This window comes from Lasiosphaeria miniovina (assembly GCF_030549165.1).
Source record: "Lasiosphaeria miniovina strain SMH2392-1A chromosome Unknown B0T26scaffold_7, whole genome shotgun sequence".
Taxonomy (NCBI): domain Eukaryota; kingdom Fungi; phylum Ascomycota; class Sordariomycetes; order Sordariales; family Lasiosphaeriaceae; genus Lasiosphaeria; species Lasiosphaeria miniovina.
Window position 1 is genome coordinate 1310921 of NW_026848226.1, and position 26482 is coordinate 1337402.

The 26482-nt window shown below is 57.4% G+C and overlaps 8 protein-coding genes across 8 annotated transcripts; 1 reads left to right on the forward strand and 7 right to left on the reverse strand.

The window, feature by feature from the left end:
- Positions 1–851: 851 nt before the first annotated feature.
- B0T26DRAFT_679979 (uncharacterized protein) lies at positions 852–1241 on the reverse strand (the record flags this gene model as incomplete). The annotated part of the gene is made up of 1 exon (XM_060440425.1): positions 852–1241. One exon carries the CDS (start codon positions 1239–1241, stop codon positions 852–854), a length of 390 nt encoding a protein of 129 aa, XP_060291365.1.
- Positions 1242–2192: 951 nt separating this feature from the next.
- Positions 2193–2600, reverse strand: B0T26DRAFT_679980 (uncharacterized protein; the record flags this gene model as incomplete). Its single annotated transcript, XM_060440426.1, has 2 exons — positions 2193–2402; positions 2460–2600. The coding sequence occupies 2 exons, from the start codon at positions 2598–2600 to the stop codon at positions 2193–2195; spliced, it is 351 nt and encodes a 116-aa protein (XP_060291366.1).
- Positions 2601–7304: 4704 nt separating this feature from the next.
- Positions 7305–8433, reverse strand: B0T26DRAFT_679981 (uncharacterized protein; the record flags this gene model as incomplete). The annotated part of the gene is made up of 6 exons (XM_060440427.1): positions 7305–7451; positions 7536–7573; positions 7676–7745; positions 7974–7978; positions 8101–8263; positions 8365–8433. 6 exons carry the CDS (start codon positions 8431–8433, stop codon positions 7305–7307), a joined length of 492 nt encoding a protein of 163 aa, XP_060291367.1.
- Positions 8434–10138: 1705 nt separating this feature from the next.
- On the reverse strand, positions 10139–11793 carry B0T26DRAFT_743603 (major facilitator superfamily transporter; the record flags this gene model as incomplete). The annotated part of the gene is made up of 4 exons (XM_060444282.1): positions 10139–10479; positions 10543–11050; positions 11116–11157; positions 11287–11793. 4 exons carry the CDS (start codon positions 11791–11793, stop codon positions 10139–10141), a joined length of 1398 nt encoding a protein of 465 aa, XP_060291368.1.
- Positions 11794–12668: 875 nt separating this feature from the next.
- B0T26DRAFT_743604 (major facilitator superfamily domain-containing protein) lies at positions 12669–14335 on the reverse strand (the record flags this gene model as incomplete). The annotated part of the gene is made up of 4 exons (XM_060444283.1): positions 12669–12894; positions 12951–13029; positions 13084–14253; positions 14314–14335. The coding sequence occupies 4 exons, from the start codon at positions 14333–14335 to the stop codon at positions 12669–12671; spliced, it is 1497 nt and encodes a 498-aa protein (XP_060291369.1).
- A 4663-nt stretch (positions 14336–18998) lies between these two features.
- B0T26DRAFT_862286 (uncharacterized protein) lies at positions 18999–21643 on the forward strand. The gene is made up of 4 exons (XM_060447768.1): positions 18999–19375; positions 19552–19680; positions 19804–20072; positions 20142–21643. The coding sequence occupies exons 1-4, from the start codon at positions 19058–19060 to the stop codon at positions 21376–21378; spliced, it is 1953 nt and encodes a 650-aa protein (XP_060291370.1). The 5' UTR covers positions 18999–19057; the 3' UTR covers positions 21379–21643.
- Positions 21644–23273: 1630 nt separating this feature from the next.
- B0T26DRAFT_755799 (uncharacterized protein) lies at positions 23274–24946 on the reverse strand (the record flags this gene model as incomplete). Its single annotated transcript, XM_060446008.1, has 3 exons — positions 23274–24059; positions 24135–24594; positions 24756–24946. The coding sequence occupies 3 exons, from the start codon at positions 24944–24946 to the stop codon at positions 23274–23276; spliced, it is 1437 nt and encodes a 478-aa protein (XP_060291371.1).
- Positions 24947–25472: 526 nt separating this feature from the next.
- Positions 25473–26385, reverse strand: B0T26DRAFT_446666 (uncharacterized protein). Its single transcript, XM_060435076.1, has one exon. It carries the CDS (start codon positions 26055–26057, stop codon positions 25512–25514), a length of 546 nt encoding a protein of 181 aa, XP_060291372.1. The 5' UTR covers positions 26058–26385; the 3' UTR covers positions 25473–25511.
- Between the last annotated feature and the right edge of the window lie 97 nt (positions 26386–26482).

Genomic DNA, 26482 nt, shown 5'->3' on the forward strand with positions numbered 1-26482 from the left:
CCTGCAGGCCGAGGAGAGCAGCAGCACCGACTTGCCTCGGGATGTTGACCTGGCGCTGGCGCGGCTGTTCGAGATAGGCATTGACAGCTGCGCGCTGTATCTGGGGAAGCGTGGACGTTATTTGGATGGCAAGAAGGCTTCGCTTGTGGAGATGCAGAAGAATATCTTGAAGGCGCTGCGCTGCCTGGGCAAGTAGGGGGGGATGGCATTGGATGTTTACATCGCGTCGCCAGCTGGGTGCAGCAACCGGTATGCTCCAGCAGGCGCGAGGATGCTCAACGTCTAATTTTTGGGGACTGGGGATTTTTTGGGCCAAATTTCGTTGGCAAAACCTACCGCCTGTGCAACGACTCCATGATGCGATGGTTACCAGGCCAAGGGATGGGCTGAAGATGGCTAGGTAGATAGACAGTACAACTCTTGGTAGGCATCCATCAGGATATCACACGAGGAGACAGGCACAGGCAACTGTAACAAAGAAAGCACAATCATCATAACCACTCTATGGTTCTTGGAATACTGCGTCTCTGCGCTGGCTCTGGCCCCCGCTGGGGGGCGCAGGTTCCCAGGCGGCACCGCGTGGAGGTGCAGAGTCCGACTTCGCCGCCCTCCCCACTCTTCCTGTAAGCCCTTTTTTCCTCTCATCACTGATTTTTGTTGTGTCTCAGTTGCCCTGGTGTTTTCTGGTCCACCTTGGTGTTTGTATGAGCCGCCTCGGTGTTTGTCTTGTCTGTCTTGTCTGTCTTGTCTGTCTTGTCTGTCTTGTCTGTCTTGTCTGTCTGCTCGACACTGCTGGCTGGCGACGCATTGCTTGGCTGGCTTGGCTGACGGGTTGCGGAGGGAGATTCTTCTCAACGCAGAAACTGGCGGGGGCGCGGCGGCAGCGGCGTCGGCTCGTAGCGCTGGCGTTTGACGAGCTTCTCGTGCCCGAGGATGAATTGGACGGTGATTGGCGGTAGTGCCTGTTTGGCGCCAGGGATGCGGCGCTCGAGGCGCTCGATGAGGCGTTTCTGCTTCGCCGGGTCGTTGAGAATGCCGTCAATGGCGGCGACCGCCTTGTCTTCGGCGGCTTTTTTGGCGGCGGCTGGGTCTAGCGGCTGCATGAGCGAGTAGTGCACGAGGTATGTGGTGCCGTCGCGGGATTTTCCGGCGGCGGCGGCTTGGCTGGGGCCCTTTGTGAGTATGACAGTGACTTGGTCTGAACCCGCTGAGATGACCTGGGTGGCTTGGATGGAACCCATTGTGATGATGTGGACAGCGTAACGCTGGTGTCTGATGCCTGATGTTTGGTAACTGGTGACTGTGACTGGTGACTGATGTGCGTAGCGCTGGCGATGTTGATGATGGTCAAGAGGGCCGAAAGACACGAGCAGAATGTGTTTGTGACAGTGTCTGAAGACGAGAAGACTTTTGCAATGCCTGGATGCTAGAATGCGAGTGTGCCTGGGAGAAGAAGGGAGGGCAGTCCTCGGGGGAGGAGGCCTTTACTTATACCTCCAAGAGACAGGTCGGAAACGATGTCAAGTAGCCGGACTCCACGTATGGTTAGGCCACGTTGATGGAGAATACCGGCTTCGCCGTTGAGAACTTTAACCAAATCGAGTCACCGGTTGCCACACAGTCATAGCATGTGAAGTGTAAGTTGAGTTACAATTGGCTGGGTCTCTTCGAAGCCAGTTCTCCACAATCACTCAACTCCTGACACTCAATGGACTGGTTTCCAGAGCCGGCAGCTTAACTTCTCCTTTGAGAACCTACGTAAATGGAAATCGAGTCTAAACTGACCGGCTATGTCAATGCCGCAGTATTACAAACCGGGAGGAATGGTGGCACATGAAGAGTGAGTGTCATCAACTCCGCGAATTCTACATCACAATAATTAAACCGATAATTAACGCCCAACGGAACATGTCAAAATTACACCATGCGTGTCTCAAATTTAGACTTTTCAACCCTTCTTTCTGTCTTGGCCCATAGAATAGAACCAACCTACTTGACCCACACACAGCGCTACAACAGGACAACTCTCGCTCGATCACACATGAAGGTTTCTGTCCCCAGATCGTGAGTCACAAACTTCAACCTTGCTCCCCGAAAACTTAAAGGCCCTACCCACTCAGCACCTCGACGTCCCATCAGAATCACCTGCAGAATCACATGCCGAACTCCAGCCCGCACGTGTCCACAGCCAGTTAGGCGGGGGTCGGCATGGCCATCGCCGGGAGACAGGCGGTACAGATAGCGTTGGCGACAGACCCGACGACGGGGGCGAGGGCGCCGCAGGCCGAGGCGACGCACGGCATGACGGCCGCCTGCATGGCCGCGGCGTGCTGGCACTGGCAGCCAAAGTCGAAGGCGGCGGTGCAGCCGATGCCGATGGCCGCCGACGTGATGCACGGGATCTGGGGGTGTGATTGTTAGCAGTCTGGTGTTTGTCTGTCGGTAGGATGGGTACTTACGCCGCAGCTGGGCATTGCCGAGGCTACGGAGCACGGCAGGGCCGGCGGCGCCGTGATCTGCGATGGGATGTCGGTCGTCACCTGCGGCCGGGCAGAGGCCAGCGCGGCGAAGGCGGCCATCAGCAGGGTCTTGGGGAGCATCTTAGCGGTTCTTGGCTTTGAGTCCCGGTTGGTCCTAGGTAGTATAACTGGCGTGCTCAAAGACAGCGGGCGAGATGTTGCGATTGGGATTCGGGATAGCGCAATGGGTCGGGCTCACTAGGGAGCGGGCCGCTCTTTAATACTCGCATCCCGCTGGGCTTCTTATTTTAGAAACCGCAGCTTCGGCGCTTTCCTTCGCGGTAGCTCGCCCTTGGGCATTGCTGCCCGGCGCTGGGCTCGTGGCTCCGCGGTCCCGAGCTCCATGGTCGAGTCCGCCAGGTCCGGACCCGCTGAGCTTGTCGGGCATATGCACGAGGTGCGGAGTGCACTTGTCCCTGAGATTAAATGAGAAATAAATTTGTCTCTATATGTGGTGCCTGAAGGTCGCTTGTCCCCGAGTCTCGATTTGGGTGGTCGGAGTGCTTGTCCACTTTAGCCGCCGCCGCCGAAAGGGGGTCTGATGTCATGGCCTCCTCCACGCCTCGCCTGGGATGCCGTTTTTGCCGAGCCGCTGCCTTTTTTTTTGTCAGTGGTAATAATAGCTGCGCTGTCAAGCACTCGCCGTGTCCGGGTAATATGATATGCCTCGGAGCCTCACTAGCGGCGCCCGTCACTTGCGCACCGAGGTGTAATTACATCCACAGGCGTGTCAGACAGCCATCGCTGGCGAAGTCCGCAGAGCTAGCCTGTTTTGTCCTTCTCTCTGCGTCGGTTCCTAAATCGGGTCGGCTCCAACATTTTCCGCGCGTCTTTGACTTCAAGTCTAGCATTCCAGGCGATGTGATCCTCCAGAAAAGGATAGCCACCTTGCTTCCAAGGCGCAAGCAACACATACCGCTCTACTGCCTATAAGACGGTCTCTAAATTCCAGAAATCTATACATCCCGTTTTGTGCTCCTTTTTGCATATCCCTAACTAGCGCCGATACCATCCCTAATATTTTGTTATTATAATCCCGCGTTTGTCCCTCAATTTTGCACATGTCTGCGATATGACGTCCACGCCCGAGAAATAATTGCAATGTGGTGGCCGGCTCCGCGTATATCTCTAGCCGTCGTTAGAACATACCAGCGGCTCCTCCTCCTCCTCGTCGGACTCGTCCTGGACCACCAAAAAGCCCTATTATTACAAACCACTCGACTGTTAGGGTCGTCCGTCTGTAAGGGAGCACGGGCTCCACAGGATGCTGGGGTTGGTAATTATGAAGATAGAACAAAGGGCAAGCTCCTATCGCACGGGTAATACAGTCAAATCGGAATGCCACTCAAAGTATATGAGTGCAGTGAATGTGTATTGCTTGCTTGAAGAACCAAGCAAGAACTATCTAAGACCGTGGTCACGGTCGTCGTATATATCTATCTACGTAACCAATAACAGTGGTTCCGTTGTCCCGTGGTCCCGCGTCCGGGTCACCGCCCGACCGGAACCGTCCCGCGTCCCCGAGCTCCAGAGCTCGGAACCCTGGAACGCTCCTGATTGGCCCGCGCCAAAAAGAGCATGCCCCACCTTTGTGCATATCCACAGGGAATCCATAGGGATTCGTGACAGCTGTGCACCATCCCGTTGACTGGTAGTTCCCACAAGATAGATAAATAGTCACAAGACCGAATAGTAGTTTTATAAGTCGATACTTTTTAGCTCCGGTTCAATACGGGTACCTAATAGTATTGATGCGGTAAAACCGAAAGGGATGCAAAAAGGTGTAAAAAGTGATGATTCTCTTTAAGCTTGGTGGGCGCGAGGCATTTCCCAAAAGTTGGAAACCCCAGACCCCGCTAGTGCCAGCATGGCCCGTGCGCTAGCGCGAGTCTAACCCGATGCGTCCGGCTAGCGCCAAACGCCATTAGTGCGGCTCTAACCAGCGCTCTACGAAATGAAGCTATCTACACTTTTCGTGCATCAAGTATCTGTTACGAATCCCTATTCGTACTGGCTCAGCGGCAGGCCAGGGGCGGCAGGGCCGCCTCGGCGAATCCCATTGAAGGAGGGGCACGGCCCCACAGTTGCTCCGCAAGGTGGAGCACAGAGCAGACGTGCCCCACAGTTGCTCTGTAAGGTGGAGCACAGAGCAGACGTGCCCTACAGTTGCTCTGTAAGGTGGAGCACAGAGCAATGTGCTCTGTTGCTCTGCGATGAGAGCAACAGAGCAGTTCTCTCATTGGTTACACAGTTAGATATATACGATGACCGTACCCACGGTCTTAGATAGTTCTTGCTTGGTTCTTCAAGCAAGCAATACACATTCACTCACTCATACACTTTGAGTGGTATTCCAATTTGACTGTATTACCCGTGCGATAGGAGCTTGCCCTTTCTTCTATCTCCATAATTACCAACCCCAGCATCCTGTGAAGCCCGTGCTCCCTTACAGACAGACGACCCTAACAGTCTAGTGGTTTGTAATAGGTAGGCGAGGAAATTCGACGCGGGGTTGAAGGGCAATTCGCGTAGTCACGTGCGCAAGCCCACCATTACGCACGCCCCACCACGCCAGAAAGCATTTAAACGCTTATATCTCAGCCAATTTCTCTTATAATACGAATCGGGCTTTAGATTCAAAATTTCCGTAGAGTTATACACATAATGATACCGGTTGCATCAATTTTGGAAAGTGTGCTGACCGAATGGCAGATAGGCACGTGATAGGGGCTACCCATATTGATGTGACTGAGAAATCGGGTCCACTTTTCCACGGAAGTTAGCCAATCCGGAAAGGCGATGAGGCGTCTTATCAATTTCACATAACGTGGTTTATCACCGAGCGGGCCACCCCACCGAGCGGGCCACTTTTCCTCGACTCCATGACTTCTAGACTCAACTACAACCGCACCACAATAAAAATTCAATCGGAATCCATCTCGTTGTCTTCACCCGATAGTTCTTCATCCACGGGACAGGTTCGTACATTATGCCCAGGCTTTCCGCATCGTCCACAGCACCGAATAGTCGCCGGCCCTGCCTGCGACGGACCCCTATCCTCGTCCTCTTTGCTCTTTTTCTGGCGACTAGAATCTATTTTGGCTATCAAACCGCGCGCATCTTCTACAGAAAGTGCACCGCCTTCTTGGAGTCTCGTGCGCTTGGCCCGCCGGCGCTTTGCAAGGGCCTGATTGGCCTTCTGAGTCGTACGGAGCTCTGCCCGCAAGAGTGTCATCTCGTACGCGATTGCCTCCGTACCCTTTGCTAACTGCTTAATAGCGTTAAACATTGAAGTCGGCGAGCTCCCTTGATGGTCGCTAATCCTCTTCCGTACGAATTGGGATTGCGAAACAGCCTCGGCCGCCGTACGTGGCGTCTGGGAGGTCCAAGGGCTGGCGTCGGCGGAGGGGGGGCCAGTCGGTGTTGGCGTCCGAAGCTTAATATCTAGCTTCGATAAGACGGCTTCTGGGTCGAATGGCACTAATCCAGCACCGCGGAATTCAGCTATAATGTTATTAGGCGTTATAGTGTCGTAGTGGGCGGCGATAAAGGCGATCAAGAACTCGGGCTTAGTAATATGGTTGATATGAGCTCTAATGAAGTCTTTAAGTTGCTTGCCGTACGACCGTTTCAAGGCGCTAAAACAACCAATATCGAGAGGCTGGGTAAGGTGCGAGGAATGTGCCAGGAGACAGAGAGTAATGATGTTCTTCTCCTTGCAGTATTGCTCAAACTCGTACGAAAGATGGCTTTCATGACTGTCCAAAATAATCATGCGATAACCACCCTTCCGCCGGGAAGTAGTATGCTTATCAAAGTGCCGAATCCAATCCATAGCCGTTTTATTATCAATCCAGTCGTTAGAGGAGGGCTTGATAACCCAGGAGGCTGGGAGATCGGTGTCTTCGTACCATGACTTGAGGTGGTTTTTGCCTTGTACGATGAGAAATGGCGGTACCACAAAGCCGTCGCTACTCACGCACTCAATTGCTGTCGCCCATTCTCGATGACCTGGCTGTAGTTGCTTGCCTCGTCCGCGACGGTCTGCACGTGTAACGACCATTGCAGCGCAAATAACGCCCATCATAAAGCCAGTCTCGTCGAAGTTGTAGAAATCGCAGTCTTGGATACCGTACTTCGTACGCATATTCTTTACCAGCTCGAACCACTTCCTGATAAGGTCTGGATCCTCGCAGAGGGCCCTCTGGAAGTCGTAGGCGCGAGAAAAACGCGTCTTTAGCTCTTGACGGCGTCGTACGAAGCGGTATGCCCAGTTCTTGCCGACGCGTTTCGCGCTACGCGTCGTACGAAAGAGATTCGCCATTTCCTCAACACCCTCGATCCGGGGTGGAAATCCTCGCGAATCTAGGTCGAGAACATATCGGACATTCGTTTCTTCTTCGACTTCGGTCAATTGATGGGCGGCGTTACGCGCTTCGCGTTTCATAACGCGGCCAGTCATTCTGACCTGAAGAGTAGTTCTGGGTACGTCGTACATCTGTGCAGCGCGTCGGATTGACATTTTCTTAGATGTACGGATAGCCTCGATAGCAAGGATGATTTTGGCTTCTTGGGTTTGATTAGACATTGTATTGGTTGTGGTGTGCGATAGTTTGAAGTGTGGAGGTTATGGAGCCGTGGAAAAGTGGCCCGCTCGGTGGGGTGGCCCGCTCGGTGATAAACCACGTTAGTAGTTTTTTCAGAGTTTCGCAGTAATATTGTCCTCCGGAAAGGATTAACTTGTGCTTTTCGTATTAGAAGCGAATATTTTATTAGCTGTCCAATCTACTTGTCCTCGACCGTCTCCGACAGCTTTTCGCGCAGCGCCAGCTCCGGGAACACGTTCTCCTTGGACAGGTCGACCCACATCTTGGTGATCTTGCCGAACACGCTGAGGTACGACCGCAGTGGTACGGCCGCGCCGAAGACTTGCTGTTGTTTGTTGCTGCGGTGGTTAGTTACCTAGACCTAATTGGAGCGTGAGATGGGGCGAGTCGTTGTTTGTAACCAACTCACCGAGCGCTGAAAGTCGGTCAGGGTGCTTTCGGCATAGTCTAGGGAGCACGGGCAGCGTCATTATGTTAGCTTCTGTTACATATATTGAATGGGTAACTAGAAACAAACAGAACAAGGCTTAACATTGGGCCATGACATACTAGACAGAACGAGACGAGCAAATAGAAGAAACAGCTTGGTTGTCTGAGGCGAGTCTGGGCCCACGAAATTCTTTTTTCGTTTGCAGTCCTGAGCTGGGGTGAGTTGTCGCTGATTTGGCCTGAGCTTTCCCTGATTCTTCCCTGAGCTAATAGGGTGATCCAGACGCTGCTGCTGCACAGCCTCAGAGGCCTGCTTTCAGTGTATTCGGCTAAAGTTTCCTTGTCATGTGCCCCGCCGTGTCCGCGTTTCTAGCATATACTGGTACATGTTGGGGGGTGGTAGGTAGCATCCTAGTACTAAAACTGGGATGGTATTTAGTTAGTAGTTTTACTAGTATATTATATAACCATGGTGCATAGCATATCATGCTAACACTTGGAATATACCAGTACATAATGTCCTGGCCTAGAGTATGCTAGCACACCCAGGTTCGCTTCGCCTTTAAGACCGTTAGCCAGCTTGGTGTCGCCTCGCACGACGCATACCCGCGACGCGTCGAAAATGGTGTAATAATTAGAGTCAACGAGCGTCCGACAGACGAGGCCTACGAAGATGCCCAAAAGCTTCACGCTGTCAAGTACTTCCGCCTTGACACGAACAACACAACACAGAAGATCACTTTAGACCGAAAAAACTCATCGGCAGCTGACAACAGCTCTACATTTCACGCCAAAGTTGCCCTCAAAACATGTCCATATCTTTGTGTGGCCTCGAGCTGCCCTGTTCCGGGTGGGCGGAGCGTCGATGGCACCGTCATGGCGAACAAGGCGTGGAGGGCAGGTTACCAACAGCGGCCACAAGCCAGAGCTCTACTTAACCCGATACGTTCCGCCTTACCATACGTTGGAACAATAGACATTAAGCGCGATAACAGGACTTGCGGGGCTTGTAGGAGATAGATTCTACGAGTATTGTATGGGTAGCGGGGATGAAATCATGGCAACTGGAGCCTTAAGAATAAGAACGCCAGATGCTCTGGAAATGATCGAGATATGTCATCGAGAGCCCTAGGCGCACTGGGGAGGTCAGCTCTAGCCTCCCCGCCCCCTCCCCCCTCTCAGAATCCAAATGCGTGTAAAAGCAGTCAAGGATAGATGCAAGGAAGAAGAAAAGGCCTGCGCTCACAGGTCGTGGATCTGTGTTAACCCTGTGGAAAAGGTAGTCCAATCAGCTGCCCTATGCGGACCCAGTTATGAACCTCCGACACTTCCAAAATCCTCCTCTTCAAAAGTGTAATTTTAGAACTATTAGTCGTTCCGTTGTCTTCATTCCCTACCCACTAAGTTATAGCGTGCGGTGGCAACGGCGATTCGTCCTTTTCAGGAGTATATGCAGTACCCAGCATGATTCGCAGGAGAACAAAGGATGTTTCTCGATAGGTTCGTATTGTATTCATTGGAACTTGATCATTTTCCAATACAAGGAGTACAGCACTCGTCTCTCCAGACATTCAGCACCGCTAAATGTCGGCTTTAGCTAGTACGAACCAGCAGACTGTGCAGTCTAGAAGTTGAAGAGCACATCAATCAAGAGCTGACTTGTAGCCTTTGCAGCGAGATAGATGTGGATCAAGAAGAGGGGGGAGTTGAGTTTACCTCGCGAAATCTGGGGGCGGCGGGGTTCCAGAAGCTTGCCTGCGGAAAGTCGTTGGGACCCACATTTTGCCCCACGACAGTTCGCCGGCAATAGCCTACAGCTCTTGGTTGCCTTGGGGAAGCTAGCCGCCCGCTTCATAGTGTCGGACGAGGGCTTCCAGGTTGACGCGCTGTTAGGGGGCCGTGTTCCTTTCGATTTCGCGGCGCAGGTAGAAGACCCTGCGGGCCCTCAATTGGTCTTCCAGGTCAGGAGGGGGCAGTAATTCAGTTGTGGTGACTAGGCCGTCTGGCGCTGGATATATGCGATAGCTGAGGACCTTCTCGCCCGGAATTTGCGTGATGGGGAGGGGGTCATCTGGTGCGATGCCAAGCGTGTTGATATTGAACGTTGCATGTGGCACCTCGACTAGCGTGCAATTTATGGGAAATACGTAATTGGCCGCGGTGCCAGTCGCTGTCGTTAGTGTCGTGAACCCTGCTGCAGTGCCTGCAGGGACCGGAGGGGGCGGCGAGGTCGAACTTGGGGTGGGCCAACCACCTGAAGTGGAACGTGGTGTGGACACTTCGATTAGCTAGTTGGGGCCGCCATTCCTTGTGCTGGCCATTTTGATCAGAGAGTCTTGTTGGTGGTTCTTTCCCAGGTTACAGGTTGCTTTGTAGTAAAGCAAGAAACGGGGAAACGGATGTTTGAGGGGAGGGAAAGAACGATTTCAGTCAGAGAACACAGTGGGGTTACTTGGAGCCGGAAGGCTTAAATATTACCCTAACCCTGAGCAAAGAAAGTCGTGCGAAGGTCAAAATGCTGCAAATCTTTTTTGGCCCTTGTTAATTACAAACCAAGGCATTCAATTGTACCCGACAGCAACTCTAATGAACATATCTGAACCCCACCGCCCTCTTGTCGCCATTCGCTGGCCTCGAAATCTCGCCGTGTCTATTCTCGGCTAGCTCGGCCTCGGCATCCTCGAGCTTTCTGTTGGCGCGCTTGTGCACGAAGCGCATAAGCAGGGCAAGGACGCCAACCAGTACGCACACAATCGTGTTCGTCGCCCCGCCGGGCGTGTACTGGGGCGCGTTTGAGGCAGGATACATGTACGAGCCGTAGATGCTGGCCGTATTGCCGATCATGTTGGCGATGGCGACCGAAGCCGAACGCTTGACTAGCGGCCGCGGGAACGAATTGGCCACCCACGACACGATGATTTGGTCTGTCAATTCGTGCTTCGTCAGTAAGCTTCATATTGAAGAGCATGGCACACCGGAACACCTACACGCTGAGACAGCCCCCATGGGCATCAAGAACATGGCAAAGAAGCGGGCACCAAGTGCTGTCGAGCCCGTCGCAATGGCATTGCCAACAGCAGCCAACATCATTAGGCAGAAGATGTGGATGGAGCGGTCCTGTGTCCGCGCCGATGTCCACGTCACGCAGACCGAGATGAGAAACGTTGCAAACCACACGGGCGCCGTCAGCCACAGCGTCTCGATCTTGCCGTAGCCTAGTGTGCCCACGATGCCGGGGAAGAAGTACTGGAACGTCTGGCTGAGCAGGCTGAGGTGCTGCAGCAGCACAAACAGATACAGCCGGGGGTCCGTCGCGGCCAGCTTGACCCCCTCCCAGACCGTCCGAGCCTTTTGCGCGTCGCTCTCGTTGATGTCGGCTAGCAGCCGCCACGCCGCAAACGCCCGCTCCTCTTCCGTCAGCCACCGCGTTGTGCTGGGGTAGTCGGGCAGCACAAACGCCGCCGCAACCGCCACGGCGATGGTGATGACTCCCTCCTGTTGTTCAGCCCAGTCAGCAGTCTGCAACGCATCCACGGCTAATAGACCCCAGTCGCACGCACAATGATAAATAACCACTGCCACCCGGCGATGCCCCGCGCTCCCTCGAGGTTTCCCAGCACGGCCGCGCCGATGATGCCGCCAAACATGTTGGCGAGGGCGTTACCCGATTAAAAGTAGGCCATGCGGCGCGTCAGCTCGGCGCGCGTGTACCACGAGCTCATGAGGAAGACAGCGCCGGGGAAGAAGGGCGCCTCGACAAAGCCGAGCAGGAAGCGCACGGCGATGAGCTGGCCAAAGTTGCGCGTGGCCGCCGTGCACGCCGACACGCCGCCCCATAGCACCATGGCCGCCGACAGATACAGCGACGGCCTCACCCTCGTGATGAGCATGTTGGACGGCAGCTGCATCAGCAGGTATGCCACGAAGAATATGGACGTGGCCAGGTTGAAGTCAGTGCCCGTCATTCCCAGGTCCTTCTCGAACGTGCCCTGCCGCGCCTGCGCCAGGTTCGACCGGTCCAAGAAGTTGAGCAGGTACATGACCACCAGGAACGGCAGCAGGTGCGTGTCTATCTTGCGCAGCAGCTTCTTTTCCGTGGCATCGCGCCATTCTGGCGTTTGGCCCTTAAAGTGCACTACATGCGTGTTCCCCTCAGAGTTGGTCGTGTCGGTCTTTTCCTGCACGGCCGCGTTGTTGACATGCGATGTCTCGCCGTCCGTGCTCCGTTTTTCGTCCATGTGAGACACCTGCGTGCGGAGAGGTGATGCAACTGGGGTCTAGGGTAAATGGCCGGGCGTTGTAAGGTTCTTCTTCGAGACTCGCTAAAGAACGGCGGGAGGGACGAGACCAATCGCCCACGACGAGGACACGACGAAGAGGAGCTATCCTTATATGCATTGCACCTTCCATCTGCGCCGGCTTATCTCCTCCTTCATCCTATCTCCCTCTCGTCATACCTTCCTGACTAGGCCAGCCGGGTTTCCTTGCTCAAGTGCCGTACACCAGGTTTCCCCAGCTTTTGGATCGGATGATCAGGTTTTCTAGGTTGGGCGAGCGGAGCGCCGATCCCTTCCCCGCTCCTCCCGAGAGTCGCTCTGACAGCCGCATCCCCGGATCCAGTGGCAGGTTGAGGCTCTAGTGTGCTCTTGGCTGCAGATTGTCCTCGTGCCTTGTCCTCGCAAGGCTTGATGGCAACAGCTAGCGCGGTGCCGGGTCTGCATATCCTATCTCTGCCTTGCTGTTGTTGCAGCCAACCCCCTAGCCTAGCGCTCTTTGGCCGCGTGCCTTGATGTGGTCGGGTGAATGTGCTCGGCTTGCACCTGCAGCTACAAACGTGGGGCTAGCTCGGTGAAGGATAAGCCCGGCGTTTGGGTCGAATCGCGTTACGACCTTTACCACTTTCTTGTTTGTCGTGGGCAGCTGATTGCCGTCTCCTCGCAAACAATTGCACAGTTGACAACATAGACTCACAGGCTACGAGCAGTTGCACAGTTGACGATATAGACTCACAGGGTACGAGCAGTCAAGCCACGTAGGACCACAGAACCCTTTGCATCTGTCGCAAACTACACAACAATGCTTTCTAATTACTGACACGCTACTCTACTGCTAATCATGTCCAGTAGCGGAAACGGGGGTGCTTGTTGCCCAGCCGCTCCTGCTGGTCCTCGGTTAGGCCTTCGAGTCGGTGGTCTCTCTTGCCCGCAGCCCGGGCGCGGTTCTCATACGTGCAGTAGAGGATGCCAAAGACGGACAGGAACACGACGGCGAGGTTGCCGGCCAGATTGATGGTGTGTCCCGTGCGGTACTTTGGTGCATCGAGAAACGTGTACGTCCACCTGCCCTGCTGTCAGCATGTTCTCTGCAGATATAACTTGAAGAAAATAATACGTACGTCGCAACGATGCCACCCATGGTCCCCAGCATTACCACGTATCCAGTCGTTACGGCGCGCACCGAAGGCCCCGCGGAATCTACGCCCAAGTCAGTTTCATGCAGTTCGATAACAGTCCCGCATCAGCACTCACTGTTCATAGCCCAGCTCAAGAAGCCCGGGCCGCCTGGAAAGGCGCCGACGGTGACGAAGAAGACGGCCATGTAGCGCACGTTTGCATTCTCGGCCCAGCGCAGAATGGCAAAACCGACGACAGCAAGACACGAAAAGGCGGCCAGCCAGATACCACGCTGCTGGGTGCGGTCGCTGGCGTAGGCGACGGCCACAGCGACGAAGCAGGCGCACACGTAGGGCGGGACCGAGTACAGTTGGGCCTGCGTGTTGGTCCAGCCCAGGTCGTTGAGGATGGTGGGCAGGAAGACGGACAGGCCCTGAACGGTGATATTGATGAGGAAGAAGCCCAGTGCACACGTGTAGTTGTGCAGCGTCAAGAAGGCCTGCTTGGCGTCGGCCCAAGTCACCTTCTCGTTGGGGTTGGCCTTGTGCTCACGCGCCAGCCGCTCCGCCGCGATCAACCGCTCGCGCGGGCTCAGGAAGTAGGCGTCGGACGGCGTATTGGGCATCCAGATGGGCGACAGCAGCCCAACCAGGATGGTGATGACGCCCTCGAAGAAGAAGATATTGCGCCACATGGCGATGCGCATGCTAGCTACACCCCACGCCGGTATGCGCGACAGGCCTGCCGCCAGCAGCCCGCCGAAGGCGCCAGCGATGGACGCGGCCGACACGTAGATGCCGATGCGGAACAACAGCTCGTTGCGCTTATAGAAGCAGCTGAGGAAGAAGGCCATTCCCGGCATGGCGCCGCCCTCGAAGACGCCCAGGATGGCGCGCGCGCCCAGCAGGCCCTCGAAGGTCGTCACGAAGGCCGTGCACATGGACACGAAGCCAAAGGCGCACACCAGCAGCGGCAAGTAGTAGCGCGGGCCAATGTGCTTGAGTAGCACGTTGCTCGGCACCTCGACGAGCAGGTAAATGATGTAGAAGATGGACAGGGCCCAGTTGATCTTGAAGCCGCCCAGGTCCAGGTCGACGGCCATGCCCTGGATGCGCGCGTTGCCGATGTTGACGCGGTCCAGGAAGCACAGCATGTATAGCAGCGTCACCAGCGGCACCGTGTGCCAGTCGATCTTGCGCCGGATCGCCCGCTCCTCCTCCTCGGTCCACACCAGCTCCGGCAGGCTGCCGTCCGACGACGCCCCATCCTTGGACAAGGGGCCGAGCTGATGCTCGACCTGCGAAGCTGCATAATTACCGTCAGCGGCGACACCAGGGGTCTAGGGCCAAGACAAAGCAAGCTTACCAATATCCTTTTCGCTGTCCATCGTCTCGGCTAGGTCGCACAACGATATGTCTTGCTACGCGTCTAACAGATAGGCAGGGGCCACTAGGAACAGGCGAACCGCAACAGTGGGAATGGAACAGGGCGCAGAAGTGAGGACGCAGCGGGCGGGATATAGTATTTCTACTCCTTGGCTAGCCTGACAGCAGATCCACCCCCCCATACCAGTCCCCTTCGCCCAGCCCGTCGAGCAGACATTGGCGCGGCCACCGGCCGGTTGAGAATAACCGGAACGGCAACGTCTTGCGGCAGGGTTTATTGCCCAGGTGGAAAGGTGGGAGGGGGAGGGAAACGCTCGCCCACGGGCAAGAGTCGACGACTGGTCGAGACAAGGGGAGTCGGACTCTTGGCACGAGGGAACAGGCGAGAAGTCATGTCGCGGCAGGCACGACAGGGCTCCTTTCGGCAGATGCAGTTGGCCGCCGTTTTTGCGGGGGAAAGCCCGTTTTTACCAGCCAAGACAGCGCCAAGCCCGGGATGGAGATGGGTTCGCCATGGGTCGTTGAGTGGCAACACACGGGCATGCGGGGAGATGAGGCTTGGCAGTGCACCAAGATTCACTATATGCCCTCCCTGGCTCTGTATCTGGCTCGCTACTCCGAAACGATGGGCAAAATCGAGACGGACAACGCTGTTGTGGCGACTAACAGGGCGCGACGGGGACAAAGGCGGACACTACACCTAAAGAAAATGAACTCTCCGCCGCCCACGGCCACGGTAAGCAGTCGCTGAGCAGGAGCCGCACTGGAGACCCGGCGGGACACGTGCTCTGCCGCGGCCGACCACAGCTAATACCGGAGGGATTGAGGCTAGACCGGGCAAAGACGCGGGCTACCGAATAATTAATGGGTCTGTCAGACTTAATAGTCGATTCCACCCAGCTGGGCCCCCGCCCTGCCGGTCCATCACGTTCCAGCCAACGCTTGTCGTGTTCATGGTTGGGAATTTGGAGAACGACACGGACCTGTTCAACTCCAATGCCCGCACTATTGTACCGCTTGGCGTTAAGACCAGATTGAGGGCAACAACGGGATGCCGCGCTGACCTGGCGGCGAGACGCGCAAACATCTCTCGCCATCTCTCGACTTCTTCCTAGCCCTCCTCTATTGCGCGCAACTCTCCAAGACTAGATAGACCAAGAAGAAGCATCCACCTCCCCCTCAGCTCAGTGGGTCGGACTTTGCTGCTAACCCGCGTAGTGGCCCGCTAGCCCTCCGAGGCCGTGGGGTACCGCAATCAGCCTGTTCTCGCGGGAGGATCGCTTCTCCCATATTGGCTGCACTCTGGCGCTCCCGCTTGGGAAGTTCCAGTGCCACGATTAATATATTGGTCGTATACCTTGGCATTGCATGGCAAGCCACCCACTTCGCGCGAGACCTGCGGCGCCGGCCAGGGCTCGGCGGTATTATATGCTTAAAGCAACTGACAGTCTGGTAGCCTGCGTGCGGGCTAGACGGTAGCGGCCGCGCCGCTGCTGTTGCTGCTGTGCATCCTTCCCACACTGTCGGCAACCTACCTGGGTGAGAGGGTGCTCTGTGGGTAGCACAAACCTGGTGTTAAGGTGGCATGTCACATGAGGCTCGCTAGCCAACTAGGAGACTTATTGTCAACGGAGGTTAAATAAACGAGCGAGACACTGTTTCGGGCCCAGACGCAGTACTACATCACTTGACTGGCTGCTGCTTTTTTTCGCTGCGCTAGCCCATAACCGTCGCGAGCTGCCGGCTCCGTCGTCTTCCTCTCTTGCTCCTCTCGCGAGCTCACGTGAGGGGGCAAAGTAGGCAAAAAAGTCAGACGTTGTGGCGATGGAATGATATATGGGATTTCCTCGTGTCGCTTCCGCTTTGCTCTTTGGCTTTGCTCTTTGGCTTTGCTGCTGGACTGAAGCCATGGAGTCTGAGGCCCGCCGCTGACTGGCTGATCATTCGATGAAAAAGGACGTTGCTCACAGTCCGGTGAATGCGATAGGGTGCTTCTCTCGGAAAATCCCGTCGAGGCCAAACACGTGGTTCACTTAGTGTTGACAAGGCCTCCCCTCCGGATCTGCCACTTGCGATGACACAAGCCTCTGGTGTCATATACCGACACCTGTTAGCCGGGCCCTGACTTCCCTGGGGTAAGTGTTAGCGTTTCCATCTCGAAGACGTGCTCCTTGTTCTGCAGACTGGAGTGTATGTCTGGGTGATGTCAGAGATCTAGCCAAGGGGGGCCTAGTGAAAGTACTGCGGACGGATTGGATCAACCTCTTTCCGCGTATAACGGACCGGATTCTTCGCTGCGGAATGCAACGACGTCGGATTTCGGGGTCCTTCATCAGCACGAGACGGAGTTGACTTCACTTTTACGATTTCACCCCAAATAGCAATTTCCAGGTTCGTTCTGCCAGCGATACTCAGACTGCGCGTGTTGCACAGACAGCCTGGTCAGCTCTTTGGATGCGCGGATGCGCTGAGACGTACTGCGGACGAGCTTCTGCCTTGTGGCTCTACTGCCGGTCTCCCTTCGGCTCGTTAGCTCATGGCGCCCCTCGAGTCTAAGGGTGTCAAGAACACCATGAGTGTTTTCTCCATTTTCCCTTACCTCACCTCATTATTGACTTAGGCTGACTTGGGACAATAGGACACAATAATTGCTCGCATAGCTTGGTCGCCATCTCCTGGATCCGGAACAGACGAGCATTGGATCGATCGCTTCTTCAGGTGCAAATGAAGTTTTGCAGCCCCCCAAAGCGAGGATAACGATAAAGACGATGATGACATACTTGCACTGCCGCACACGCTGGGTCGCGTACACAAAAAAGCTCCTTAATGACTGGGACGGACCGGTGGATTGAGACTTGACCCGGCTTACATTTTGGACCAGCGTGCCCCTTTTTGTCGATACGCGTGGCCTCACAACAGCGTCAACCACAGCCAATCCCAGCGCTGAAACATTGCCAGCTGCCAGCGATACTCCCGTCGCATGAGGTGCAAGGTGAATATTTCGGGACAGCAATTCGTGCAAAGTTCGCAATAATCGCCGTCGCCGCCAAGGTCTGCTGTCACACCGCCGAAAGGATATTGACCGGCTGGTGGTCGTCCCTGTCACTGGTCGCGAACCCAGGATGGCACGTTGTGATGTGCGATGGGTTCATGGCCTTCGGCAATTGCCCAGTAACCCTCGGGACTCGTCAAAACTCGCCGAAAGCTAATTTGCGTATTCTCTGGACGAGACTCAGGACAGCGCAAGATCCTGGGCGATTTCACTACAATTTTCCGCCGGTCGGGTTCGCGATTCGGACACATTGATACATGACACACAGGACTGCTAGCGGTGACTCGCTATCGCAACTCTGTTCTTTCTTTGACTCTCACTAGCTGCGCAGCGGCCACTTCTCGCGGCCATGGCAACCTGCAGGTCCAGCGAGACTCCGGATAACACGACACGACGTTACTCTGGCCCACGACCCGCCACGGCACAACGGCACGCACGTGTACACCTGAAACCGCCCAGCGGTGCGATCTCGCTGTCTGGAATCCGCGATACAATGTCCATGGAAAGGACGCGGATAATACCCGACAGCTCCAAAGCCGCTCAAAGTCCGCTCCAGGCTGGCAATAATACCCGCCCGTCACAATCCGCCGCTCTGGGGAACCGAAAAGCTCCCCTCGCAACCCCCGCGGAAGCGCCACCGCAACACGGCATTGCAGAAATACAAAAACATGTTACAGCGACGATGCTGTACAACCAATGTCTGACCTTCTGACGCTGGCCAAGTGCCTAGTGGGGGACAGCCGGCTAGGCTAGATTTGACAGCATGCGTGACGCACGAGCGGAATGGGCCTATGAGGGGCCGGCGGCCGGGGGCTCTGTGGCCTGCCGATGCGCATCGGTGGCAACCGCGTGTTGCATGGTCGCATGTTCGAGCGGAGACATGGGGAGGTTGAGACTTAGAGAAAAAAGACGACAAAGAGAAAAAAAGAAGAGCTACAGACAAACCCGTGTCGGGGATTTTGCGGCTACTAAGGGGCCCACTGGCGATGGGGGTGATGGGGGTGGTGGTGGGTGTTGTGGTGGGTGTTGTGGTTCCTGGCCCTCCCATGCAGTGCTCGGTGGCTGCCCAACCGGGGCCCAACCCACACACGGTCCCCAGTTTCTTTGTTTTTTTTTTCTACTTTCCTGCCTGCCTGCCCTCGATCGAAAGGGGGGTGAGGGGGGCCAGCCATGCATTGGCCAGGCGCTTACCAATGTCCAGTGTCCCAATGTCCAATCCGCGTCTACCTGTCACTGTTCCCCGGGGGGGGGCCGGGTGTTCCTTCGATTCTCCTTCTCTCTCCCCTCTCCTCTCTCTCTCTCTCTCTCTCGCGTCAGCCATGGCAGCCGACCAAACACAATCGAGTCCTGCTAGGGCTTTTTCGTCAGCTCCAAACCCGTCAAACCAGCGTCGAGCCAGCGTGCTGCAGCGCTGCAGAGTGCAGAGACTCCGCTGGCCCGTCCCGGCCCCCCTCCCTTAACCCCCCTAATTATTCCTTCACATCCTTCGGCCCTCACTAGATCGAACTGCAGGATAAGCTTGATTTCGTTCCTGTTGGTGGCCATATTATTAGATCGCCCAGTGTCTTATTACCGCCCCCCGGCCCCCTCCCTCCCCCCCCCCTTTTTGTCTCCCCCTTTTTTCCCCTTTCCCACCACCCCTGTTTGTTGTCGGTTTCGCTCGTTGCTGGCCATGGCCACGCGGTCCGTGGCCGGGCTCGCGGCTCTGGTGCAGGGGCTGGGCGTCGTCGTCGGAGAGGAGGAGGAGGAGGAGGCGGTGCTGACGGGTTTTGCCACGCCTGACGTACTCCTCCACCAACCCCTGGCCATCTACCGCGCACACCTTTCGCGGACGCTCGGCAGGCTCGTCGGCTGCGGCCTCGAGCAGGCCTACGACGCGATCCAGCCGGCCAGCTCGGCGGGGAACGGGGACTTGGACTTTGTGCTACCCAAGCTGAAACTGCCCGACGGCACCAAGCTGCAGGACCTGGCGGCCGACGTAGTCAAGAAGGTGTGTGCCAGTGTGGAGAACGTGTGGCTCAGCTTTCGTTTCTTTTTTTTCTTTTTTGCCGTAATTTGTTTTCCTTTTCTTTTGACCGCCCGGACTGCCACTGACGGAACAGCACTCACTGCCGTCTGGCTCGTGGCTTGGCTCGGGGCGCCTGATTGACCACGCGTGCTCTCTAGTTTCCGCGTCCCCATCCGCTCTTCCTGCCGCCCTTCAAAGACGGCGTCCACGTCCGCTTCTTTTTGTCCCCCGAGTCGCTGACCCGCATCCTCATACCCTACATTCTCGACCGCCGGGGCAAGTATGGCGTCCTGGGCGCCAGCGCCGGCGCCGCTCCCGCCCATCGCCGGCGGGACGACAGGGGCGGAGACTCCAGCGCGGCGGCACCAGAAATGGCACCAACAACACCACCGCCGGCGCCGCCAGCGCAGAAGAAGGCGCTCGTCGAGTTCTCGTCGCCCAACCTCGGGCAGGACTTCCGGACGGACCACCTGCGCAGCACGATCCTCGGGGCCTTCGTAGCCAACATGTACGAGGCCATGGGGTGGCACGTGGTGCGCATCAACTACCTCGGCGACTGGGGCAAGCAGATCGGGCTGCTGGGGCTGGGCTGGATCAAGTACGGGTCCGACGACGTGCTGGCCAAGCACGCCGACCCGTTCCGCTACATCCACGGAATCGCAGCACGCATCGACGCCGAGTTCCGCCCGCGCCTCGAGGCCACGCGCCGGCAACAGCAGCAGCAGCAGCAGCAGCAGCAGACGCGAAGGGGGGAAGGTCAAGGGGCCGCGACAGCAGCAGCAGCGGATGGTTGTGACGACGACGACGACGGCAGCGACACGGACATGTTCGCCGAGCGCGACGCCACGTTCAAGCGGCTTGAGGACGGCGAGGCGCAGGCGGTGGAGCTGTGGGAGAAGATGCGCGACATCAGCATCGCCTACTACGCCAGCACGTACGCGCGGCTGGGCGTGGCCTTTGACGACTACTCGGGCGAGTCGCTGGTGTGCCGCAACCCCGAGGCGCTGGCCCGCGTCGAGGCGGTGCTGCGGGCCGAGGGCATCGCCGAGCAGCGCGGCGACGGCTCGTGGGTCGTCGACTTTGCCAAGCACAGCCCTGCGGCTGCGCGGCTCGGCGTGGCCGTGGTGCGGGCGCGCGACGGCACCACGACGTACTTCCTGCGCGACGTGGCCACGGTGCTGGACCGGCTCGAGGACTACAGCTTCGACAAGATGGTTTACGTGGTGGGCGAGCAGGACGCGCACTTCCGGCAGGTGTTCGAGACGGCCCGGCTGCTGGGCCAGGGCGACGTGGCCGGGCGGCTGCACCACCTGAGCTTCACGCGCGGGCCGGCGCAGTGGGGCGGCGACGCGCGGCTGCTGGGCGACATCCTCGACCGCTGCGAGGAGTACGTGCGGCGGGCGGCGGCCAGCACGTGGCCCGACGACGTGCCGGCCCATCTGCGCCGCACTGCCGTCGCCGGCCAGGTCGCCATCAGCTCGCTCGTCGTGCACGAGCTCAACATCCGCAACCGCTCCCACACCATCGGCCTCGACGTCGAGCTGCTGACCGCCACCGACGGCGAGACCGGGCCCGCACTGCAGCTGGCCTACGCCCGCCTGCGCCAGACCCTGAGCCAGCTCAAGGCCGCCGCCGCCGCCGCCGCCGCCAAGGACCCCGCGACAGGTACCAGCACAGGAGCGGCCGCCGACTACTCGTCGCTGTGGGACGCGCCGTGGATCGAGCTGCTGCGGTTGCTGGCGCGCTTCCCCAACGTCGCCACCGCCGCCTTCGACTCGCTCGAGCCCGAGACCATCCTGTCGTACCTGTTTCTGGTCGTCGACGAGCTGAGCTGCTGCCTCGACGTGGTCGACGACGACGAGAGCGGCGAGACGGAAGAGGACGCCGCGCGCCAGAGTGTCGCCAGGGCGCGCCTGTACCAGGCCACGCGCCAGGTGCTGGAGAACGGCATGCGTCTGCTGAATATTACGCCCGCGGCGAGGTGAGGGGTGTTGGTGGGAATGAGGGGTGTTGGCGCGAATGAGGGTGTTGGCGCGAATGAGGGGTGTTGGCGCGAATGAGGGGTGTTGGCGCGAATGAGGGAGGATGGATTAATTACTTACAGAGGAGAACGGGGATGGGTTGCTAGGCTGCAGGGATAATTAGTGTTGAGGCCAGATTGAATGAAGCCTGATATGCTACCGTGATGCTTCCGTAGCGATTGTCTCTGCGGATTTCGCTTTGTAGTGCTGTAGTGCGTGTGTCTCTGTGGATTTCGTTTTATAGTGCTGTGGCACGTGTCTCTGTGGATTTCGCTTTGCAGTGCTGTGGTGCGTGATGTCAATAGAGGTTATCGGTTATCCTTAAGCGAAGTCAAGGAACTGGCTCGGACCTCCAGTAAGCCTCGGATTCTCGGCAAAATCTGCAATTAAAGGATTTTGGGCCTAGGTAGAAAGACGAGATAACGCGTTGAACCCGTTCTGCAACTTGTTGCAGTATGTAATCGAAGTGCTATGTTATCCAAGGCCAACACAAGTTGACGAGTGCTGACTAGTGGGCGTATTCACCAATGTTCAATTGTTCTTTCACAATATGCTAGGGTTATATACCGGATCCGCTGAACGAACTGATTCTCCCCTGGTTTATAGCTAGGTACGGATGCTCGGACAAAAGAAAGGGTCACCCTTCACCGTTGCCAAGTTTCAGACTCCCACAGTATCGACTATCTTGCCAGAGGAGGGTGACGTAACCCTTCATTTTTGCCCGAGCCTCTGTCTCCATCTCTTTCAGTCACACATTCATTCAATCACACATTCATTCAATCACACATTCATTCGATCACATATTCATCGCCTTCCCGCGCAAAGCTGCAGCCCTTGACAGCCGTGGAGGTCAGGTAGGTGCTAGGTACCTAGGTATTTTCTTTTGGCTATATGAAAATAAGCTACCTGACCAGTTAGGAAGGGGTCAGCTGAACGGATGCCTCCGGCGGCGCCTGCCGCGGGCTGTCCTCGCTTCGCTCGAGGGAAAGGGTGGCTGGGCCATTTTACTAAGAAATCAGTAAGGACAACCCCGCTTTGTGCCGTAACTCGTAGCCAAAGGCTGACTCAATTGTGTCAACTGTGTTCAAAGTAAAAAACACAGGAGAGTCATCACAACGTAAACATCATTGTGTTAAGGCAGAAAAAGTCGATTCTGCTATCGAGGCTACACCCGGAACCAACACCTCGCCGGCGTCAACACGGCGCTAGTAATCCGCCGCACGCAAGGGACTTGTAACGTCATACTCGTCCATCTTGACAAGCAGGACAAGGGAGCCTCGCGGCGAGGGTCTTCCATGTCGGCAGCCCAAGCGATATCATAAAACTTCGGAAGTAAGGACTCTACCCAGCTGAACTTCGGGATAACGGATTTACAGCTATTCTAGCCCCTCAATACCAGAACAAATTCTCAAGATAATTCCATGTTTCGATGTTCATGGTCTAATTGTCGGATTTCTAGGGGGCAAGCCCCCTAGGGCCCCTAGTGCCTGCGGCGCTCTTGGCCTGCGGCGCTTTCCTTATACAGCTTACGCGTTATATCTACTAATTGGGAAATTGCTCCTTCCTGACACGCACACCCACGACACAGCAAAGCGGATTTCACGGCTTAACCTGTCCGAGGTTCATCCGATCGACCAATTCCCACCTCCCACCCATTTTGACACGGACGTAACCTGACCAATTCCCATTCGAGAAACATTCGGCACCCTCACGGTAATATAGAATGCAGCCTCTCTACGCCGCCTCCGGCTCGCAAGCTCGCCTACGGTGGCCCCTTCCAGCTGAATTAATTACTCAGCCGCTGTCAAAGAACAGCGGATCCCCAGTCATTAAATCTTACACGTCGCCGGGCCTGATTCTTACACATCGCCAGGCCTGATTCCTCTCCTGTGTGCTCGCAAGACATCCAAGAACGTCGTGTTCCTTGCAGGCTGCGCATACGGCTCTTCCATCTCAGGAACCGGTTCCGTGGACTCTGCAGGCTCTTCTGCCCGCGCCAGCGAGACTGCCTCTGCCACGTCCCCGTCGGGCTCCTTGGCATCCTTCTCCTCGTCCGCTGCATCCTCTGGCACCGTCGCCCCGTTGTCTCGTTTATCTATGACTTCCCATCCGGCAAAGCGTTCTCGCAGCACCCCAATCTCCTTGTGCTTGGCAGCCGACAGCCTGGCCACAAAGTCCGGGTCGCTCGTTCGTCCGCGGTCCTTGGGAGCCTTGTCGATGTCCGCCTCGAGCTCGTCGAGAACCTGTCCGACGGGCGGCGCCGTCAGCGCCGCACCGTACGTGACCCTGTCCAGCTTTTCCGCCAGCGCTTCACGCAAGTCCACGACCCACGCGGCGAGCGCGGCCTCGACGGACTGGCACGTGGCGGCGATACGCCTGCGCTCGGCCTCGCGCCGGCTCGCGCCCGCCTTCTCGTCCTCGTCCCAGAGGTCGACGTCGCCGCCGCCGCCGCTGTCGAACCGGCCCGGCGAGCCTACGAGTAAGAACACCATGCACAGCGAGCTCCACAGCCCGTAGCACACGTCGCGCGCCACGTACGTGGTCTGCAGGTCGGCCGGCGCGCGGTCGAGCTGCCCGACGATGACCACCTCGCAGAAGGACCGCAGGAACAGCGCCACGGCCGCGCCGTTGAAGGCGAATTTGACCTGCCACGCTCTGTCAGCATGGGACCGACCAGTAGTTTATGCCGTGAACTTGTGAAGGAAGGAATAAGCACATACGTCTGCAAGCTTGCTGGCCAGCGGCGCCGAGTCGGACGGGGCCAGTTCCGGCGTCGGCACGGTCGGCTCGTCAGACGCGACAATGGCCAGCGCCGGGACGCCGAGGAAGTAGACGGCGGCATAGGCAACATCAAAACCGCTGCGGGCGGCGGCGATGGCGTCGATGGACCCGACGTCAGAGAAGCCGAGCCAGGCGAAGCACAGCGACAGGTTGAGGCCGACCTGGTACATCCCCAGGACCCAGAGCACGGCGGTGGCGGCCACGACAAACCCGAGCCCCTCGGCTGCCGCCACGTCGGGCGTGTGGCAGCGCAGCAGGCCGAGCCCGAGGCCCGCGAACAGTAACAGGTCTGATAGCGTGCGCAGGATGTTGTACACGGCCGGGAAAACGATGTAGCCGTACGTGACCGCGGCCTGCCGCTGGTGGATCAGCTGGTCGATGACGTGCAGACAGAACCAGCTACACGCATATCGCATATATTAGCCACTGATTTCCTAGTCACGAGAAACGGAGACAGAGACGTCACGAGAAACGGAGACAGAGACGTCACGAGAAACAGAGACAGAGACGTCACGAGAAACAGAGACAGAACGTCGCGAGAAACAGAGACAGAGACGTACATGGCGAGAAGGAGCATGCCGGCGTGCATGGGCTTGAGGGCGTGCCAGTGGCGGGACCGGGTGCCGAGCGGCACGCACCCGGCCACGGCGAGCCAGATCATGAGCAGGATGTTCCACACGGGCAGCCCCCAGCCCGGGTCGAAGCCGCCGGGCGGGAGGGCCCGCGTCGCCACGGTCCAGAGGCCCTGCATGGCCGGCTCGGTCGAGTAGTCGGTGTCGAGTGTTGTCGTCAGTCGTGAGACACAGGCAGGAGACAGATTCCCATCCCATGCGCGGCCATTAATTGCTACGGAATTAATAGGATGCAAATCGAGGTACAGCACGACAGCGCCGAAAGACGGCTGGACAAGTGTTTGTGGGTGCCCCTCCCCCGAATTCGCGCCGCCAAGATAGCTACCCACCGGGGGGGGGCCCTGGAACGAGGCCAAGTGCGGCGGTTGGCCGATGGGCGGCGCCTTTTTGTGGCCAATCGTAGGGGGTCGCAAGGTTGAATTTCGGAATTTCAATTTCCCCTTTCTGACAGTCTTATCGGCGGCGTGCAGGCGCCATGGCCAGCCAACCCCGCGGCCTGCCCGGGTACCGGTACTTTCTCGTCAGTTATGTATTTACACCATGTCTCGACATTCCGAATGTCAAGAATGTGCCCCTGCCTTGGCGTTGGCGGCGTTGGCCGTGTGAAGCCATCTCGACCCGTTACACGCATACTTGACAACAGGAACAAAAACAAGACGATAGATAGTATTATGGGTACAGTAATCACAGCTCCTCGCCAGCAAAGATCTCGCACGGCACAATGGTGCGCTTGCGGGCGAGCTCGGTGCGGCCGTCGCCGACGCGCTGCAGGCCGGGCGACACAACCAGATCAACACGGGCGCGGGTGCCGCGGTGCTCGTCGGCGTCCTCGCAGTCGTGGAAGTCGGGACCGATGACGACGGCCTCGCCGGGCTCGACGGCCAGCAGCGCCAGGTTGGCCTGGTTGACGCCGAACTGCAGCGCCACCTCGAACGCCAGCCGCACCAGGCTGCGCACCTCGTCCCCGAGGTCGGCGTATAGCGGCTCCGCCGAGATGGTCGACAGCTCTGTGAGAAAGCCCATGACCTGCTGCACGCACCGCTCCACGTTGGCCTCGCCCAGTTGTGCTACGACGCCCGTCCCCGGCATCCCGTCGCCGCCGGCGCCGCCGCCGTCGCCCAGCGCCGCGATGCCCAGGCTCTGGAATGTCACCGAGCGCCACTTGTTGCTCAGCGCCGACTGCCGGAACAGGTCGAATGTTGTACTGTTGGTCGGGTCTGCAATCATCATACCGAGTCAGTAAATACACAGGTCAACAAGTCAAAGGAAAAGGAAAAGGAAAAGGAAAGGAGCAGGCATCCCGCCAAAACACACCCATGTCCGTGTACCCGTCGAGCCGCAGGCGCCACGCGCCGTAGATGCCCATCAGCTCGTCGACGGCCGCACCCGGCCCAAAGGCGCCAAACCCGAACGGCAGACTGAAGAAAGCGGCCTGTAGCATGGCCCACAGCTTGGCGCGCAGCCAGAAGTGGGTGCGGCCGTCGACGCGGGCGAGGGCCTGGGCGGGGTCGATGCGGACGGGCAGGCCGGCGGGGTCGCGGGGGACGACGTTGTCGACGGCGAGGCGGGCCGTGGCGTTGTCGACCAGCCGGCGCACCTCGTTGACGCGCAGCTTGAGCTTCTCGTCGGGCCACGCCAGGTTCTTGTCGTGGCTG